Below are 21596 nucleotides of genomic sequence, written 5' to 3' on the forward strand. Positions count from 1 at the left end.
ACTCCGGTAACGAGATCAGATCACATGACCGGCGTTCAAGGCAAACAAGGCAGGTCTAATTGCTCGGTGTAAATGGATCCTGATTGCACTGTTATTCAATTAAAGACAGTGGATAAGAACAGGTGGTCTCCTTCTCGCTGAGTCTGATGGGCCATCACTCAAGAGACGGACACTCTGCTGATGCTAAAACCATTCGGAAAGTGCCGGTTGACTGTACAAGTCTGCTTTCACTCAGTAGAATGATGTTTCAGACAGATGGTGTATATTAACCAAATTCCATATATTTCTGAATCTCTTTGACACTACATTGTCAAGTAATCTATCAAACGAGACTTAACGTGATGCATAGGTAATATACCAATTAGTATCCTTGTATTGAATCTGAAAGGTTCCTACTTTAATTTAAAAAATGAGGAAATAGCCAGGCACTACTGAGATATAATAATTAGGGATGCATGTTATTATGGAACCGATATTGTAATCGGCCAATAATGGCTTTAAATGAAAATATGAGTATGTTTTGATTTGAAGGTCAGAAACTATTGCTTATTACATGAATAAAGAAATAAAAAAAATCACAAACATGACACTTGTAAATTAAATAATATATATATATATATATATATATGGATTTATTCATTAATTTGTAATATGTTATTTTTTAAAACAAGTTATGAGCTCCAAAAGATTTTCAAATGTTAAATCTTCAAATGATATGTTCTGGTTACCACTGCATTTTTCTGGAAAAATAAATAAATAAATAATAAATAAATAACGCAGCAATTGATACATAGTTTATTTATGGTTATTTTTAAAGTTTCAATGTACTGTTATTATAAAAGAACTTTATTATTGTTTATTTAATTCTACAAGTAGATTCTTGTTAAAAACACTAACCAAAAAAAAAAAAAAAAAAATAAATAAATAAATAAATAAAATAAAATAAAATAAAATAAAATAAAATAAAATAAAATAAAATAAAATAAAATAAAATAATTCATTTAAAATGCTACATGTAAATTTAGGCATCACTGCAATATAATGTACAGTATTAAAAAATATATATTTTTTTTAATTATGTCATAATTATGTCAAGATAATTTAACAGCATCATTATTTTTTTAAACGTGAACCTTAAAGTAAAAAAAACAAAAAAAACAATTTCATATCTACTTGCAGATTAATTAATTAATTAATTAATATTCATTTATTATATGTTAATGATATATCTCACATCCTCAGTGTTAATATTTTGCATTAATGTCATTTATAGTTTATTTTCATTCACAAAAGAAACTACCTGATCTCATGACGAAAACGTACCTGTGGGAACTTTTTCGCAAGACGTGAAATACGTACCAATAAGTACATATCACTAAAGGCGGCAAAACAGCGAGCACGTTTAATCATTTGCTCAGTAGCTCAGCCGGCACAGAATTAGACTTAGGATGTGGAAAAAAACAAGCTAAAACAGCATGCTTGTGATTGCATTTTAATGTCACATTTGCTTTTGTTCATACTGTCGTGTAGGTTTAGGTGTAGTGCAGACCGTATGTTATTTTAAAACGTCACAACGCATTATAGTTATAGTTATAGCGCCACGCAATGGACATTTTAAATCAGAACTGCAGTGACGCATACAAAACAAATGTCACATAAAACGTAGCATATGTACATTCATTTGTTCTGGGGGAAAAAAACAAATACTTTTTTAGTGGACACTTCACATTGAATATGTCACGAAGTGTACAAGGCGGTACATATTACGCGTCTTGCGAAAAGGTTCCCACAGGTATGTTTTCGTCATGAGATCAGGTTGGAAACTAAAGATCCTGTTTTGAACTTGTTTTGCACACTTGAAGTTTAGTGTGACCGCACCTAAAGTCTCTGTTTTAATGTAATGACTAATGAACGTCTCCAGATTGTCCATCAGTCCGGTGGGAGCTGAACTAATCCTCGCTCTTCCCCGCAGCTGCATTACATCAACATCATGAAGACAAAGTGCAAGCTGTGTAATTACTTCACAAGACCACACCATAGACTCACCACAGCCCAACCAATCACATCTGTCTAATACACACTACAGGAGGGTTTGATCTATATATGCGTCCATCTGTCCGTTTCTCCAGCACATTCACTCGTAGTATTTACAGTAGGCCTATGCCTTATTTGTTCATGCACCCACATTTTCTATTCAAGTCAGGTTTTGCTGTCTGTGCATCTATAGGATCTATTTCCTGCCTGCTGCCATCAGCACACACACACACACACACACACACGCGCTTCCTAATCCCCATTATTATTAATGTATTGTTTTAGTGAAAGTTTGCTGTTGAAGATTGCTGATGTAACGGACTGAGGCCTCAAGGAGCGGTTTTGTAAGCTCTATTTCTATCAAAAGCTCTTTTTTTAAAGCCATCAAATGCGACGCTGCATTTCACATGATTGCGTCTCAGGGTTTGTAGATTAGGGGCCGCAGCGCTCGGAATCCGAAACCGCAGCAGGTCTGCGAACGGTGCCAAAAAATCCATATGGCCAAAGTCGGCTTAAGTTCAGAAAGTCCTGTTTGATGTATTGAGTTGAAAGAGAGCCGCGAGGAACTGTAAACTTCTCAAAAGTTCAAGATCAATGGGAACTGTAATCTTTTTTGCTTGTTTCTAGATTTGATAAAGGTGACACGGCGCCATCCATCACTAACCCTTATCCTTTCTTTAATTCTTTTTGAATATGAAATATGAATATATGGTGTTCCTGACTGTCTAATCTTTTCATGAAAGGATGCAGTGGACACACAGGTTTGCTCTTTTGTAGGTTTGTTCATAACAAGCATTTACCATGATTACCATAGTTTACACCATTTTTTTTTTCTATTTATTTATTTACTTATTTTAAATGAATAAGCACTGGTAACTTGATTATTATTCAAAAGTTGTCCATAAAAAATGCAGATAAAAACAAAAACAGTGTATTATTATTATTATTATTATTATTATTATTATTATTATTAGACAACGTACACTTTTTAAAGGAGATGCCGTATTTTTTATTGTGATGCTGTACTGTAAATGTAGTAATTACTATATAAATAATAATACTTAATAATATTTGATGGCTAACGTACAGAAATTATGAAAGGTTCTCGCACTTATGTTTGAAATTAATTATTTTAATAATAATAATAATAATAAATATTTATTTGTTGTTTTAATGCTGTTATTTATATATTGATTAATGAATTTAGCTTTAAATAATGATAATAATAATAATAATAATAATGTAACTTTAATCATTATTATATTATAATTATTATCAGATAATTATTTATGTTATTGTTTTTTAAATTTTTTTTGTTGTTTTTATTTATTTATTATTAAATAAATGTTTAAATAGTAATAATAATAATAATAATTATTATTATTGTAATAATAAACAGTGTATTATTTATTTATTTATTTATTTGTATTTATGGACAACTTAAAGAAATTATGAAAGTTTCTTACACTTTTTAAAGGAGATGCCGTAATTTTTTTATTGTGATGCTGTACTGTAAATGTAGTGATTAGTATATAAATAATAACACTTAATAATAATCTATTTATTTAAATATTGTTTATATTTATATTATATTTATTATATTTATATTGTAAATATTGTATATAATATTTATATATTATTATTAATATTATTGTTATTGTTGTTGTTGTCATTATTATTATTTATTATTATTTGATGGCTAACATACAGAAATTATGAAATGATATAATAAATGTATAAAGATTAGATTATTATTTATAAATGTAGCTTTAAATAAAATAATAATAATAATAATAATAATAATAAGTTGATATTTATATTATTGTATGTTTTTTTATGTTGTTATTAATTAAATCTATTTTTAAATAATAATAATTATAGTAATTTATAGTAATAATTGTTGTTGTTGTTGATTTGTTTTGTTTGTACATATATACTGAAAGCTTCTTAGGCTGTTTGAAAATGTCAGAATAAAATATATATAACATAATATAAATAATAGTAAATAAATGAATAGTAAATATTTGTATCACTCTGAGTCTCTGATTCCTCAAAACAGCATGAACAGCTTGGATTACATTTAAAATGGATTGATTTTAATTGCATAGCACCATTAAATTGAAGCAAACTGTGAATTCTTTGTTAGCTCGTGTCTGGTTGAAGCTGTGCGTCTGTGTCGGGCCCTGACAGTAATGTGTGGTGTAGCTGATCTGGGAACAGCGCTGCCACTGAGCTCAATGTCACTAATATGTGCTGTGACTGTTCCAGGACGCTGGGTTTGTTAGTGAAGAGGCTGGAGAGGGGCGGGAAGGCGGAGCGGGAGGCTCTGTTCCAGGAGAACGACTGTATCGTCCGGATTAATAACGCAGACCTGCGCAACATCCGATTCGAACAGTAAGCCCCTCTCTGGAGAAGACGCTTTATCCTTTCAACCTCTCTGTCCTTTCCACACTTTCATGAGCTTTCAGTTTTCCACAGAGCTTTAAAGTCTTGCCATCAGCCTTTCATCTCTTCTCCCGCTCACTAAACAAAGCAAAACATCTCTGTTTAAAGTTTACAGAAGTTGTCCGTGGATCAGCGGCAGAAATAGAGGTTATCGAAAGGTTGATTACAAATCTGCCTTGATTTCCATGAAGGTTTATGCGGTGTGATAACTGTGATTCTGTATTATACTTTACCTTTTAGAGCTCAAATCTTCCTACTCAGTTCAAAATCTCTATTGAAATTAGCCTGAAAAAACTTTTTAGAAACGTGTGCCATTATTGAATGTATGAACTCATGTGCACCCACTCACACATCAACAGCCTTGAAAAATAAAATAAATAACAAACAAGCAATGCAAAACTATGGTGCAATAAATGTATTGATAGATTTTTAGCTGATGAATTAAATGTTTTCTATTATTCCTAAAACTATAAACCAAAAATTGTAAGATATGAGTATTTCTGATTCTGTGAAGAAAATCGACTCAAAACAGTGATTCGTTGGCAAAGAGACTGAGCTCTTGAAATAAACTACTAATTTCTTTACATTCATTGCATTAAAATAAAGTAATGAGAGAAACTAAGTGGATTGATGGCAGAAAGTCTGGAAACTATCCCAGCTTTCATTGACCAAACGACCATCCTAAAGGCCGTCTGACAGACATGGAAAGCAACTGATCATCAATTCGCTTTTTTCAGCATCATATTTTGGGGTGTGAAAATGCAAAATTGGTTTCTCTAACAGACCAGAATAGAACAGAATAAATGGACCATTTTAAAAATCCAGCGTTTAGTTGACCCTGATAAGTGATCATTGTCATAGCTGATAGCTATTAACACAATGGCTTTGTTTCCAATCATACTGTTGAAGAATGCTTCACACACAAAAATATTTTACAGAAATCCTGTAGAGTTCAACTTATCAGATGACTATTTTCAAACTACTGAAGTGTTTTTCATTTTGTGTCTATCCATCAGATGTTCAGCAGATGGTTTGAGGCTAAGACTAGTACTACCTTTAAAAATACTCCTCAAAGTGCTTTTCTACATATGGTTAATAAGGCATATCATAATTACTTTATAATATATATATATATATATATATATATATATATAAATGAAGAGTTCAGATGCAAAACCAGCTAAAAGCCATCTCGGTCAAAAATGAGGTAATGATAGTGAGTGAATGCCTGGTGGACACATATTATACATTCCATCAAATACAGAGTGTTTTCTTCAAACTAGCTAAAATACCAGCCTCAGCCCAATCAGCAAAGTACCAGTACTTGAACATAGAAACCTAAACATCTAAGCCTGATAAAAATGCATTTTTAAGGAACACCAACATCACATAGTGACCTGGCCACTGTTTAGAATGGCTCAAAATCCTTTGGCTACTGTGCAGGACTCATTCAAGATGAAATAATGCTGTATTGGCTGCAAAAGGAGGCCAAACGGCATACTAATTGTGGTCTAAACCCAGGTGTTTCAGTTTCACTGTCCAACCCCTGTATATATATATATATGTGTGTGTGTGTGTATACATATGTGTGTATATATATCTGATAAATAATATATATATATATATATATATACTTTATTTATCAGAGTTTACATCTTGCAATTTTGACTTTGTTTCTCAGAATTGCAACATTATTTCTCAGAATTCTTTTTTAGAATTGTGAGTTAATATCTTGCAATTGTAACTATTTCCCAGAGTTGCATCTTTATTTATCAGAATTCTGATCAATGAAGTCACAACTGTGAGAAAAACGTCACAATTCTGATAAATAATGTCGCAGTTCTGAGACAAAAGTCAGAATTGTAAGAAAGTCACAATTCTAAGAGATAAAGTCAGATTCTGATCAGTAATGTCACATTTGTCAGAATTGACTTTTTAAAATCAGAATTCAGATTTTTTTTTTCTCAGAATTACAACATCATGAGAATTCTAAATTATTTCTCAGAATTGTTACATTATTTGTCAGAATTCTGACTTTTTATTTTCTGACTTTTAAGAGTTTATATCTTGCAATTCTGACTTTATTTCTTAGAATTAGAACTTTATATTTCTCTATTTTGACTTTTTTCCTGAATTGTGACTTTATTTATCAGAACTCTGACTTTTTTCCATCAGAATTGCAACAATATTTATCATAATTCTGACTTTATTTCTCAGAATTGCGACTTCATTTATCAGAATTCTGACTTTATTATCAGAATTGTGAGTTTATATCTTGTAAGTCTGACTGCGAATTCATATCATGCAACACTTGTAATTCACAGTTGCAAGTTTGTATCACACAATTATGAGAAAAAAAGTAAGAATTGTGAGGGAAAAAGTCAAAGTTGTAAGATAAAAAGTTGCAATTAATTCTTTTTTTTTTTTTTAATTTATTCGGCAGTCATACAGTCATGTGAAAAAGTTAGGACACCCTATTGAATTTCATGGTTTTCTGTATCAGGACATAATAAAACATTGTCTGGTCCTTGGCAGGTCTTAAAATTTGAAAAAATACCTCAGATAAATATCATCACATGACATATCACACCATGTCATTATTTATTTAAGAAAAATACAGACAAGAGGGAAAGGCCATGTGTGACAAAGTTAGGACACCCTATGAGTCAATTACCTGTAGATCCACTTTTAGCAGCAGTAATTTGAAGCATTCATTTTCTGTGTGACTTTATCAGTCTCACATCGTTCTGGAGGAATCTGGACCACTCTTCTTTTCAACGTTGCTCCAGTTTATTGAGGTTTGTGGGCATTTGTTTATGCACAGCTCTCACCACAGCATTTGAGCCAGGATGAGCTCTGGACTTGGACTGGGCTGTTGCAACACCTTGATTCTTTTCTTTTCAGCCATTCTGTTGTAGATTTGCTGGTGTGCTTGGGATCATTGTCCTGTTGCATGACCCAATTTTGGCCCAACTTTAGATGTCAGATGCCCTCACATTTGACTCTAGAATACTTTGATATACAAAGGAGTTCATGGCCAACTCAATGACTTTGAGGTGCCCAGGTCCTGTGGCTACAAAACAAGCCCAAAATGATCAGGCCTCCTCCAGCATGCTTGTCTTTTGGTATGAGGTGTTTGTGCTGATATGCTCTTTAGGTTTTCACCAAACTTGGCGCTGTGCATTATGGCCAAACATCTCCACTTCACTCTTGTCTGTTCAAAGGACATTATTCTAGAAGACTTGTGTTTTGTTCAGATGCAACTCTGCAGACCTAAACTGTGCTGCAATGTTTTTTTTTTTTTTTTTTAGACAGAAGAGGATTTCTTCTGCCAAGCCTTCCAAACATGCCATTTTTGTCCCATATTTTTCTAATGGTATTGTCATGAACTTTATCATTTAACATGTTAACTGAGGCCTGTAGAGTCTGAGGTGTAGTTGTTGGGTTGTCTGCCATTTCTCTGAGCTTTACACGGTCTGATCTTGGGGTGAATCTTCTGGGACGTCCACGCCTGGAAGGAGGGGTGTCTGTTTTAAATGTCTTCCACTTGTGAATAAACTTCAAATTGTTTGGAAATGGCCGTATTACTCTTCTCAGATTGATGGCAGCAACAATTGCTTCTCTAAGATGATTGCTGATGTCTTACCTCCTTGGCATTGTGTTAACACACACCTGAAGGCTCCAGACCAGCAAACTGCCAAAGCTTATGCTTTTATAGAGTCGCTCAGACTTGCTGATGATCAGTTCATCAAAGGTATTTGATTAGAATTCCAATGTTAACAGTAAGGGTGTCCTAACTTTGTCACACATGGCTTTTCCATTTTGGCTTTATTTTTGTTCAGTGAATAATGACACGGTGCAATTTGTCATGTGTTGTTGTTCATCTGAGGTTTTATTTTAAAAAGACCTGCCAAGGACCAGTTTTTTTAAATGATGTCCTGATACGGAAAACCATGGAATTCAATAGGGTGTCCAAACTTTTTTACATGACTGTATAAGCCTCCTCTGTTTGAGACAGTGTTGGGGAAAGTCACTTTTAAAAGTAATGCATTACAATTTTGTGTTACTCCCGAAAAGTAACTAATTATGTTACTTAGTTACTTTTTATGGAAAGTAATGCGTTACATTACTTTTTCGTTACTTTTTAAATCTGGACGGGCTTGCTTCTTTGTTTTTAATTTAGAACAGTTGTAATGTAAAAGCCCTTTTACACCAAAAGTGAAATGAATTCACCTCAGGCTGAAAGAAAAGTACATTTGCAGGAGATCACTCGTCAGCTATAAAAAAAAAATAAGAACAAATGTTAGTTTATCTAAAGTAATTTTTGCTTATTAGTATGGTTGAATTGCATCATTAAAGGTCAGCAGCAAAGATACTGTAACGTCATGTTTACTCCCAATTTCCTGACAGGAGACCTGTCAATCAATAAATGGGGAAAAAAGTAACTGGCGTTACTTATTTGAAAAAGTAACTCAGATATTTTCTTGGAAATTCAATAGCAATGTGATACTTTACTAGTTACTTGACAAAAGTAATATTATTACGTAACTTGTGTTACTTATAATGTGTTACCCTCAACACTGGTTTGAAATATCTGTTAAATAACAACTCCAGGAAAGCATAAAGATGAGAGTATTGCTTGTAAGTGGAGTCTCCTTCCACATTTATCATCAAGAGCTTCCTTTGGCCCGGTCCTATGTTGCTCGGCCTGGTCCAGACGATTCTATATGGCAAGACGAAAGCAAACTCAGCTGCAACAGGAGAACGAACGGAAGAACGCTCTGGCCGGGGTTCGCCACAGGGCACAGAAAGGGCACAGCTGCGGGAAAATTCATAATCTCATCTAAAACTAATTTACATACATCATTCATCCCGCTTACACAAACCCAACACCACGAGTTAATTTCCCCAGTGTCCCAAAGCATTATTGTGTTTTAATTGCTCGGCTGTATTTTAGCATGAGACCTTATATGTGTGCGAGCTTTCGCCGCTAGTACAAGTACACAAACCCAACGGGGTCAAGGATTAAACACGACCTTGTGAATTACATACACGTCGGGTCGATAATGTGAGTGTAATACATATTAGATATTACAGCCTTTTGTTCTTGGTATATATTGGCGTCCCTGAGGGCGTTCGTCTCGTCGATTCGGTACGCTAGTTATCTGTAAACAAACTTGCGGTTTTCATGCTCGCAAAGTCAATTCACAAGAGAGTAACGGTTTAATCTGCATCTGCGTTGTCGTCTTTTTCTCTCTCGCAGCTGCTGGATTCATACAGGCCGGTGTTTTCTTTATCTCGCTCTCTCTCGCTCCCTCTGTTTCTTGATTGTGCTCCATGTGGAGTTATAATTCATAACGATATTCTAATCTTATTGGATTGTTTGCATGGGTAAATATTTATCAGCGGTTGATCTGATGCAATGTAATGATGCGTTGATGGAGTCATTTATTATTCAATCAGACAGAGAGAGTCGCGTGATTAGCCGCGTGTCAGCGCTCCGCTCGTCTGCGCCGTTGGTTTGGGGGCGGGCGGGGCTACATTTGCATAAAAATAGATGGGCGTCCCTAAAGTAGGCGCCGTTTGCTCTCCAGATGCAGAGATTGATCTAATGAAGAGTTTATTGAGACGGAAATAACTCACTCTGATGGTTCTTATGTTAAAGTAAACAGCGGCGTGCGCGACTGACGAGCTCGTGTTCCTCTGCTATTTCTCGGTTTAAGTTTCTGGGTCAAACTATCTATATGCAAAATAGCAGTATTAACCTGCGGTCCCGACGTGCTTGTCTTGTATTTGTTGGGTGTTTAGAAGAATAGTTCACCAAAAAATGAAGATTCTGCCATTGTTTACTCACACTCATGAGGTTTTAAAATACATTTCGAATAATGGAGTGTAAATGGTGACTGGAGCTTCCATTTTCTAAAGCTGACCAAAAAAAAAGCATATAATTGGTGTACTGTATTTAAATTCATTTTAAGTGTAGTGTTTTATAACCTCATGGGATTGCTTTATGTGAGGAGCAAACTAAAAATTAAATTATTATTTGCTGGAAATCTTCTGCTTCTGCCATAGCTTTCGATCTTGCTTGTATAATTTCAAGTTTGCTATGTCAAGATGCATCACAATGATGAATAAATTAAATTTTGGTATGTTTCTAAGACAAAATTCAAGTTCAGTTTGGGGTCATTATTTAATTTAATTTATTTAATTTATTATTTTTTTAATTTAATTTAATTTAATTTTATTTTATTTTTATTCAAATTTTGGTTTGTTTCTCAGGCAAAATTCAAGTTCAGTTTGGCATGATTATTTTATTTATTTATTTTTTTACATTTTATTTTATTGTTTTATTTTGTTTTATTTTATATTAATTTAATTATTTCATTTAATTTCATTTTTACATTTATTTTATTTAATTTTATTTAAAAAATTCTTTCTCAGACAAAATTCAAGTTCAGTTTGGCATGATTATTTTAATTTATTTTAAATTTTGGTTTGTTCCTCAGACAGAATTCAAGTTCAGTTTGGCATAATTATTTTATTTATTTTATTTTATTATTAAAAAAAATTGTTATGTTTTATTTTATTTTATTTTATTTTAAATTTTAGTTTGTTTCTCAGACAAAATTCAAGTTTAGTTTGGCGGAATTATTTTATTTTATTTTACATTTATTTTATTTTTTACATTTATTTCATTTTATTTTATTTATTTCATTTTATTTTATTTATTTATTTTTTTTTTGTATTTTTTATTTTTTTTTATTTTAAAAGAATGGTCAAAAGTGACTAAAGACTTTTGAATTGTTACAAAAGACTTCTTTTTCAAATAGGATTTCTTGTTACAAAAGAATTTTCAAATAAATGCAGCCTCGGTGAGCAGAAAAGACCCCTTACTGACCCCAAATGTTTGGATTTCAGAATATTTTTATTGCATTTTTTGAATGAATAAGGAATGTAACAAAATAAAGAAATAAAATAATAATACTAATTTTGGGTGAACTATTCCTTAAAAAAAATACTTTCTATAATTAAAACATTTTTGTTTCTGCAGTAATATGCATCAATTACTTATAAACCACTCCGTCATATACATCATCACTTGATTTATTGATTAATTGGTTTAGACTAATCCAGTTTTTAGTGTTTCCTTTGTCCGTGTCTTGTAGTTCTGCTGAACTGCAGTTTTTGTCCTCCATGTGGCACACTTATGAAAACAGATCCCGCTTCCTGCCTCTAATACGTTTCACTGCTTCCTCCCCAAGGCTTTGCGATTATGGAAATGGCAGATAATGTGAATTAACCTTGTTTCCAACTGTACTAGTACAATTAGCCAGCGATTAAGCAAGGCGACCTTTTGACCTCTGCATGTGCTCTGCTTTTAACAGTCCCACTACTTAGGATGAGCCTGTTCAGTAATTGACAACGAGATACATCCTTACTGAGACCCGTGTGTGTGTGTGATGTTCTCTCCCCTCAGGGCCCAGAATTTGTTCAGGCAGGCGATGCGTACTCCACTCATCCTGTTCCATGTAGTTCCAGCGGTGAAGAAAGCCCAATACGAGCTGCTGTCTCAGAACGAGCTGGGCCTTCAGGCTGCTCCGGGACCCGGGGACAGGGCCAGTCTGGTGGGAGGAGGTGTGGACTACAGCCCGCGGAGAATGTCTAAAGCCGATTTCACCTTGGGCTATCCCACGTTACCGCACATAGCAAACTCATCAAACAAGAGCCTGTCGGGCACCATCCATCCCTCCAGACCCACCAGTGCCGCCTCCTCCGTGGGCTACTCGAAAAAGATCGGCCGCAGGTTCAGCGTCCAGCTGAGGAAAGGTACGGTTACACACGTCTCATCATACTGACTCATAGTGCTTCAACATAACATGATCTTTCGTATGAATTCATTTATCTAGTTCATTGAAATATTCTGCCATCTCAGATTTGGTAGAGCACTGATGGGTCGGCCCAGATGCGATTTGTAGACTTTCACAAATCTGCAGTGTTTTGCAAAATGAATTTAATCGTGGGAAATTGTGTCTTATTGCTACTGTAGCTGAAAGAAACATTTAAATAAGCAAAATTAAAAAAAAAAAAAAAAAAAAAAAAAAAGTCAAGTAATATATTAGTTTTTCTCTGAAAAACAAGTTGTAATATATTTTTTATATAAAATATTAACCAACTAAAATATGTAACTAGTGATTATACATAATTTTATAATTTTTTGTACAAATTTATTATTTTAATTTTCATTATCATTTAAGTTTGTCATTTTTGTTATGTGTTTTTTTACAATTTTTATTTCATTTTCTTTTATTTATTGATTTTATTTCTAAGTTAGTTTAGTATCTAGCATTTATAATAATTGTTAATATATTACTATTATTATTATTAAGCATTATTTCTGGATATTACTACTACTACTACTACTAATAATAATAATAGTGAACTAAAACAAAAACTAGTAAAAATGATTGTTGTTAATTGAAATAATTCTGAATATAATGTTGAAAATAATGTCAGAAATAATAATAATAATAATAGTAGTAGTAGTATTAGTAGTAGTTAACTAAAACAAAAACTAATAATAATAATTATAATAATAATAATAGTAGTAGTTAACTAAAACCAAAAGTAGTAAACATTGTTGTTGTTAATTGAAATAATTCTGAATATGATATTAAATTAATAATAAATTAAGAGATAATAATAATTAATAATAATAATAATAATAATAATAATAATAATAGTGAACTAAAACAAAAAGTAAAAATCATTGTTGCTAACTGAAATAATGTTAAGAAAATAAATTAATAGTAATAATAATAATAATAATAATAATAATAATAATTAAGTAAAACAAAAACTAGTAAATATTGTTGTTGTTGCCAGAAATAATAATAATAATAATAATAATAATAATAATAATAATAATAATAATAATAATAATAATAATAATAATGATAATAATAATAATAATAATTGTTAACTAAAGCAAAACTAGTAAAAATTATTGTTGTTGTTAATTGAAATAATGATGAATATAATGCTGGAAATAATAATAATAATAATAATAATAATAATAATAATAATAATAATAATAATAATAATAATAATTGTTAACCAAAACAAAAACTAGTAAAAATTGTTGCTGTTAAGTGAAATAATATAATATCAGAAATAATAATAATAATAATAATAATAGTAGTAGTAATAATAATAATAATAATAATATTGTTATTATTATTATTATTTTCTGACATTATGTACGCATTTTGGCCACTGTAGTGAGTATGTGAGAAATCCACTCACACAAGACGTCTTGTTGTTTATCGAAATTCCCTTGCAATAAAAAATAACTTGTGATATGCATTTATTTATTTATTAGTTTGTTTTCCTCTGAAGTTGCCTCTATTTTCTGCTGTTTTAATAGCTGATGATATCAGTGCGAGCGGCGGTGTATCTTTCCCGCTGTAGCGACTAGCATTGTGTAACTAATGCAGTTAGTACTTCAAAGGACTCTATCTGCTATTGTCAGGAAGTGCGGATGCAGCTTCCTCTCAGACTCACGGACGGCTCCAAATCCTATTCGTTCTGCACGGCAGCCGCATCTCAGCATTTCACACCGCGAGAGACCCGCAAATGTCTATCAGAGATACCGCAAACACACCCAAACACACACAAACGCACGCATGTTTATGCATTAAGCGAGACGTCTGAGGAATATCTATTACTGCGTACGCGGCAGCGCCTCTGATCTCCACTAGCGGCGGCTTTTGAAAGAAAACGCTAGAACGTCAAGCCACCAAACTTTCTGTGTCTCTGATGCCGTTTCCCTCCCCTCTTTGTCACCACGTCCTGGTTTTAGCGCTGTCGTAATCACACGCTCAGGCTTGTTTAAATGAAAGAGCAAAAAGAAGTTTCTTTGTCAGCGGCTTGTCGCATTCGCATCTATTAGGTTGACGCAGCAGGAGAGGGTGCGCTAAAGACACAATTAAATCCTGACAACAAATGGGCCGGGCTTCAGCGCAGTGTGAAATACGGAGTGGGTTGGGGAGGGCAGGCGTACGCCACGCTAGCCTTTAATTGAAAAAGACAAGCGAGGGTGAAAGAGGGAGTTTTTACCTGGAGTCTGACATGCAGGCTGGAGAGTCTGTTAGGTGTTACTTAAGAGCATTATGTGTGTTTGGAGCCTTTTTGGCCTGTAACATTTATAGAATAGAATTTCTAAGTGAACTGACTGTCCTTCCAGTATCTGGGATGCGTCCTAGTTAGTGACATACCTTTTAAAAACAGAACTTATAGAAATAATACACTTTAAATCAATATACTCAAGTGCCATCTGAATGTAATGTGTTCAGACACTTGAATGCATGTTAATTGCAATTAAATGAAAATGCATTAGAATTTAAATTGCAGTTAAATGAAATAATGGCCCTTTCAAGTGCTTTTGATGCACTTACATAGGACTTAAGTACATGTTTGTATGTAATTTCATAATTTTTTTTTCTTTGAAATATGGTTAAAGCGTACTGAGATTTATGGTAAACTAAAATATACTTGAATGTCATTTCTATACTTGTGTGTCATGTATTTAAATTTATTTGTATTTGCACATTTTGTAATAATTAAGTTGCAATTTACTACATTTACAATATATTAACTTTAAATATTTTATTTTATTTTATTTATTTATTTTTCAATTACCAAAAATTATTTTTAATAGTTTCATTTTATTTATTAGTATTGTATTTTATTTGATAAATTATTGATTTTTCAATGACCAGAAATGATTTAAAATGTGAAACATTTAATTTTACATTATTAGAAAGTTTTTATTTTATTTGTCAATTACCAAAAAATATTTTTAGTTTAATTTTTTGTATTTTATTTTATATTTCATTTTATTTTATTTTTAAATATTTTTATTTTGTTTTGTTTTATTTTATTTTATTTTATTTTATTTTATTTTATTTTATTTTATTTTATTTTATTTTATTTTTCAATGACCAAAAATGATTTTGAAATATTTATTTTATTTTGTTTATTTTGATTGTATTTTATTCTTCAATGACCATTTTTTATTTTTAGTTTAATTTTATGTATTTTATTTTATATTTCATTTTATTTTATTTTTAAACATTTTTATTTAATTTTAGTTTTATTTTATTTTATTTTATTTTTTAATTAAAATGGATTTTTAGTAGTTTTACTTAGCTATTTATTTATTTATTTAGTTAGTTATATTTTTGCATTTTATTTATTTATTTTATTTTTTAATTACCAAAATATTTGTCATAGTTTTAGGTTTAGTTAACAGTAACAACACTGGTTGCCCCATTTATTTATTTATTTTTTGTAGTAGTTAAATTTATTCTTATTACTTCAGTTAGTTAGCAAGGCAACATCTCTCATTTACATTTTTTTCATCCAATATTTTTTTTTACTTTTTTATTTTTACTTTATTATTTAATTAACATGCATCCAGCTAAATGTCTTCCTTATTTAAATTTTAGGTTCAAATATTTAAAAACCTACTGCAATAGTTTTAGTCTCTTAGTCTTTTGTCACTTTTCTAAACTAAATTAATGTAAAATATTGTAGTATGTGGGTAATATTACCTATGAAAGCAAACATAAATGTGCAGAAACGTACCTGACTCTACACAGTGTGAGCATATTTGGCAGACTGTTTTCAATATAAACCTCACAGTATTCAGGACACACTTACTCCAGTCTTATTTACTATGTAGGGTGGGTAGAATGTAAATTGGGACGCAGCCCTGACCAGCAGGCCTCTCTGGAAAACACTTGCACAGGAGCCCTGAATCCAAACATCCATCTTCTTCTTCTCCCTCTGTGATTCGCAGAGATACAGAGAGAGAGACAGGAAATGAACATGCGCAGGGCGAGCGGCCCGCTGGCGAGTCTGGCCGCGATGCGGCAGATGTTGCGCTGCGGTTCTGGCACGCGTGCTGGACTGAGCTGAGAGGATTGAGTCGGGAAGAGCGCGTCTTACAGGCTAAATACAGCAGATCTGTGGGAGCCTTCAGCGTTTACCAGCTCACGCTCTGACAAACACCGAAGGCTTGCTCTCCGGCCGGGACGCTGTCTCGTTTCCTCGCCTTTCCAGCGAGTTTTGGAAATATTGACCCTCGTGGAGCCGGTTTAATCTGTCAGAGCGCTCGCCGATTGGCTTCAACACGTCTGTGCCAGCTGAGAGATTTATTTGCTCTGGGCACTTCACCACCAACAAATAAAAAGAACCTTCTAGATTTATGAAAAACAATGTTGTCTTTATATCAGATTCAGGTTTTATTCGGTGACAGGTGCACTGCTCAAATAAAATAATGTGTCTAATGCTGTTTGTACTCAAGGTTCATTCTGCTAAAGTGACTGTAGCTGTGAATAGCTCACGCACATTTTGTGCTTTTATAGGCTTTTTTAAACACATCAGTAAAAATGTAATGTAAAAATATCTTTTATGCCTCCCAACCCTCTCGTTTTTTTCCCCCTTCCTTAAAGACACTATTCTGAGCCAACACATCAAAATATATAATATTTAAAGTGTAAAACATTTAAATTGACATTATTACAAAGAAGGAAAATGTGTATTTTTTATTTTATTTTATTTTATTTTATTTTTATTTTAGTCATTTAATGTTATTTTATTTTATTTCATTAGAATGCATTCAGAAAAAAAATATTGTCCTTATTTAAATTTTAGGTTCAAACATTTAAATAAATACAATATAAAATAATGATTTAATATAAATTAATAATAATTTAAATAAAATGATTTTTAATAGTTTAAGGTTTAGTTTTAGTTAACAATAACAGCACTGGTTGCCACATTTTTATTCTTGTATTATTTAAATGTGCTATTATTATTATTATTATTATTATTACTATTATTATTATTATTACTACTACTTAATTCAGTTGCCATGGCAACATCTCTAATGTACATTTTTTAAATCTAATATTTTATTATTTTATTTTATTTTATTTTCAGCTTTTATGGATTTGAAGCACAATAAAATAATATTTTAAAAAGTATATATGTAAAATAAAAAACATTTAATTTGACATTGAAAATGTCATGAAAATGTCACTCTTGAAATACACTTGGCCTGCAATATTTATTTTATTGTATTTTGTTAAATGTATAAAATTTATAATAAATGTTTAATTTATAATTTTTATAAATTATTTTATAATAAATTATATTTTTTATTGTAATATAATAATATTTATATTAAATAATTTTATTTATTTATTTGCTTGCTTGCTTGCTCAAAAAGAGATGTTATACAGTTAACGCAGAAGAAAAAACAAATCTGTTTTAGCAACGCTTACATATTTCAGGGGAAAGTAAGACAAATATGATTTTTTTTTTCCCTCCACTATGTGGGATTTGGGATGTTTCTGTTCTCCCAGTGGAGCTTCGCTCATTTAAAGAGTCTTCCTCCTGCTTCCATTAGTCCATTTGTCTTTTTCTGTTATGATAATCTTAAAATAGTATTTGAAGAGGTCTTAGACCACACCGTCCTCTCTCATTTGTCTTTTCCTCCCGCTTTCTCTCTCAACCCCTCATAAATTAATGGATTGCAGAGAACATTTTCCTAATTTGTTCCTCAAGCTGTAATTTTCTGTACTGCCTTACTGCCTTTTTTTGACTTTGGCACAGTCAAACAGACAACATTTTTTTATTATCCTTCTCTCACATAATCCAAAAAAACCCTGAGTAGAGACCGTGCCACATCCGTGATTAATTAGCGCAGGGCTATTAGCGCTCCATCACTGTAATTACTTGATTGTGAGCAGTTAACAACTGAATGTCCTAATGGCCGAAAGTTTGATTGTGGTAATTATCCTATAGGAGGCATCAGGTGGGGTTTCGATAGCCTCGCAGGCCTGTTATTGACTCTGGCTTCACTTCTGGCGGCTGTAGCCGTACGTCTTGGAACATTTATCCCAGCACCATAACAAACATAAACCATTTAGAGAACAGCACAGCCGCTGACCCCAGACCAGCAACACCCGCCTCATGTTGCAGCAGGATTGTGTTCTTTGGAACGCGGGAGCTGCAACACAAGTTAAGCTCAGTCGAATGCATCTGTGGCATAATGTTCATGTTTTATGGGTTATTCCATACACGTAATGGTTTTTACACCATCCAAACTGTATTTTCTATCCCTTACCCGAAACCTACCACTCACACAAAACTTTCTGCTTTTTTATATTTAAACAAAAAAATAAATAAATAAACTTAATTCTGCATGATTTATAAGCTCTTTTCCTCATGGGAACCAAAAAATATGCCCACAAGGACAAGGATTTAGTTTTGTGTGGATATTGCCGTTTTTGTGGGGATATTTTGTCCTCATAACATAGGCCTTGTAAACAGTAATACGTTTTCGTTGAAAAAATGCTTTTTTTCCTACTTTTTGGCCTTCCGTTCACACCCTGATGGCGTTTTTGTCAAGGTAAACTGAGCTTTTAGAAAAAATTGTTAACGCTGTTAGAATGGAAGCTTTTGAAAACAATGACGCATGTTTAGTCATGTGATGCACGTCGTACCAATAGATATCTAAGTTTATACCAGTATTGTGTCTATTTCTAAAGATATGTTACTTTGTACACTTTTCGTATTACGAAAAATAAGACAGAACATGACAGGGCAGTTGCGTTTTAGATCAGACATATAATCGTGATCGTGCATGACCTGGACGCATCAGTGGATGATGAGATATTTCTGTAAATGAAATGATCCTGCCAGAAAAAAATTGCATGAAAACTTAATATGTCTGTGCATGTGTGTGTATCATCTCAGTGAGCTTTTATGAGGTTTTACACATGCACAGCAAAACAAATGTAATGTTTTCCAATGTTTCAGTGTGGATGAGAAACTTTTGGAAAATGCTAACTTTACACAGAACTAAAATAACCAATTAAATAATACTAATAAACATAATGTTCACATATTATGTCTGTATTTTGGAAACAGTATTTTAACATTTACAAATTGGCAAAAACATGTTAGCAATCAAAAATGGTCAGTTTTTGGAGTAGGAGATATATATTTTTTTAATTTAAGTTGTGAAGTTGTTTTTACATTTGTTTAAAATCATTTTTATGTTGTTTAAATTGTAAACCAAATGCGCTAAACCAATCACAATAATTCCTAAAACATTTTTGTAGTATAGGAAATTATGCATATTATTTTACAGTTATTTACATATTGTTATACCATTATTATAAATATTTTCGGTTTTCATTTTAGTTTAGGTTTTAGTAACTTTGTTTTTTGCTTTTGTCATTTTTATTGGTTAAGATTTTTCAAATTCAAATTATTTTTAATTCAGTTTTAGTTATTATTATTATTATTATTATTATTAAACTTTAAACTTATTTTATTTATGCTAGGTGCTAAGGTAGTATTTCTCATTTGAATTTAGTTTAACTTGATCTACTGAAATTAACCAAAAACTGAAAAATAAATAAATGAATTAATTAAGTAAAAAAATATGTATATGTATAGATATATTTTTTTAAAAAACAACAACAACAACAATAATAATAATAATAATAATAGTAATAGTAATAATAATAATGACAAAAACACAAACAAAAGTGCTAAAACTTTAACTGAAATTAAAAAGAAAACAGAAAAAAAACTACTTCAAAATATTAATAAAAACTATAATAGTTGGATGCTGTGTTTACTATATTATATTTTTCATCCAGTTTTTAAAGTTTGTTTTATTTTTGCTTTTTTCAACTAACATATATTATTAATACAAATTAATAATAAATTCTTACAATTATTTTTAGCTAAAAATAACATATAATACGCACTAAAATCATACTGACATGCATATATTTTCATCTTGTGGCTCTACTAGTGAAACAGTATTTTAATGTTTACTAAACGGAAACTGGAACGTATTGTAATGTTTGAAAATTGCACGAACAATGGAAGTGAATGAGGTAAAAAACAAACGAACAAAAAAAACAAAACAATAATTCATACAATATAACTAGACAGAAAACATAAGCATAACACAGAAATCAAACTAACACGCATATTGTGTATTGTTTTCTTCAGCTCTACTAGTGAAACAGTATTTTAATGTTTGCAAATTGGCCCCGTTCACTTCTCTTGTAAAGGTGTGACTCCATTAGCCAAATTGTATGGGCAAAAAAGGTCTAATAACAGTTAATAGTGCACTGATGTGTGAAGAAAAACCACTTTCAAGTCGAGCAGCTTTCTGTTGGCCAACACAACCACTTAATCTGTGTGAGGGAACATAAACTTCCAGATTGCACTGATTTCTATTAAAATGAATGGATTTTGCCTGTAACAAAAAAGAGGCACAGGCTAAACTGTATTGTGTTTTGATGCCACAAGTGTTGTTTTAGTGAACATAACTTGCTTTGATGCTGAAATATCACATTTAACCTCTTGAAAAATTCTCTTTTCGGGCACAAACCGTGAACACGACACATCCCAGATATGATATAAGTGAACACGGACGGTCCTGAGGGCTACAAATGTGTCTCCAGATAAAACTACGTGTCCGTCCGGTCTATCGCTCTCTCTATCTCCCCCTCTGCCTTTTCTTTTACCATTACGGCCGTCGTTGGCATGATAAGGTCAACCTTACTGATCCCTCTGCGTCCCGACCATTACTCTTTCTCTCCGCTGCTCCTGCATCTGCCTATTCGTATTCATTTGGCACTCCCAAAAAGGTCATTTTGTGGACAGGGAGCAAATTGCTGCGCGTACCCCGCGTCTGAGCCCCTAACTGCATTTTCCAGGATTTACTAACGTCTGTGGCGAGCTGTAAAGCTCAATTTGCCTGATGCATGTGCACATCGAGACCCTTCAAAGCTCGGGTTTGAAGGGAGTTGGCCTTCTTGCGACTGAGGGAAAGCAAATGTCTTGAGCGTGCGTTTCTGGAGGAGCCCGAGCACGTCGTGTTCCTGCCCCGCTAGATTTGTAAAGCGCGTGCCGGTGAAACGCGCCGGGCTAAATTTGAAGTCACGCTGCGGTTGCGCCGCGCACACAGATGGGTTCGAAACGTTTAATTAGAGTGGCCTGTGTTGCCATATGCTTGGGCT

The 21596-nt window shown here is 32.4% G+C and overlaps 1 protein-coding gene across 2 annotated transcripts in view; it reads left to right on the top strand.

Annotated features, from left to right (window-relative positions):
- pard3aa (par-3 family cell polarity regulator alpha, a) overlaps positions 1-21596 on the top strand; it is a 588383-nt gene that overhangs the window by 276454 nt on the left and 290333 nt on the right. For both annotated transcript variants that reach the window (XM_051097809.1, XM_051097810.1), the window contains exons 8-9: positions 4303-4428; positions 11957-12306. In XM_051097809.1, coding sequence (XP_050953766.1) covers positions 4303-4428; positions 11957-12306 — 476 coding nt within the window. The remainder of the gene's footprint in view (positions 1-4302; positions 4429-11956; positions 12307-21596) is intronic.

Source organism: Labeo rohita, chromosome 24, assembly GCF_022985175.1.
Source record: "Labeo rohita strain BAU-BD-2019 chromosome 24, IGBB_LRoh.1.0, whole genome shotgun sequence".
In the NCBI taxonomy this organism is placed as follows: domain Eukaryota; kingdom Metazoa; phylum Chordata; class Actinopteri; order Cypriniformes; family Cyprinidae; genus Labeo; species Labeo rohita.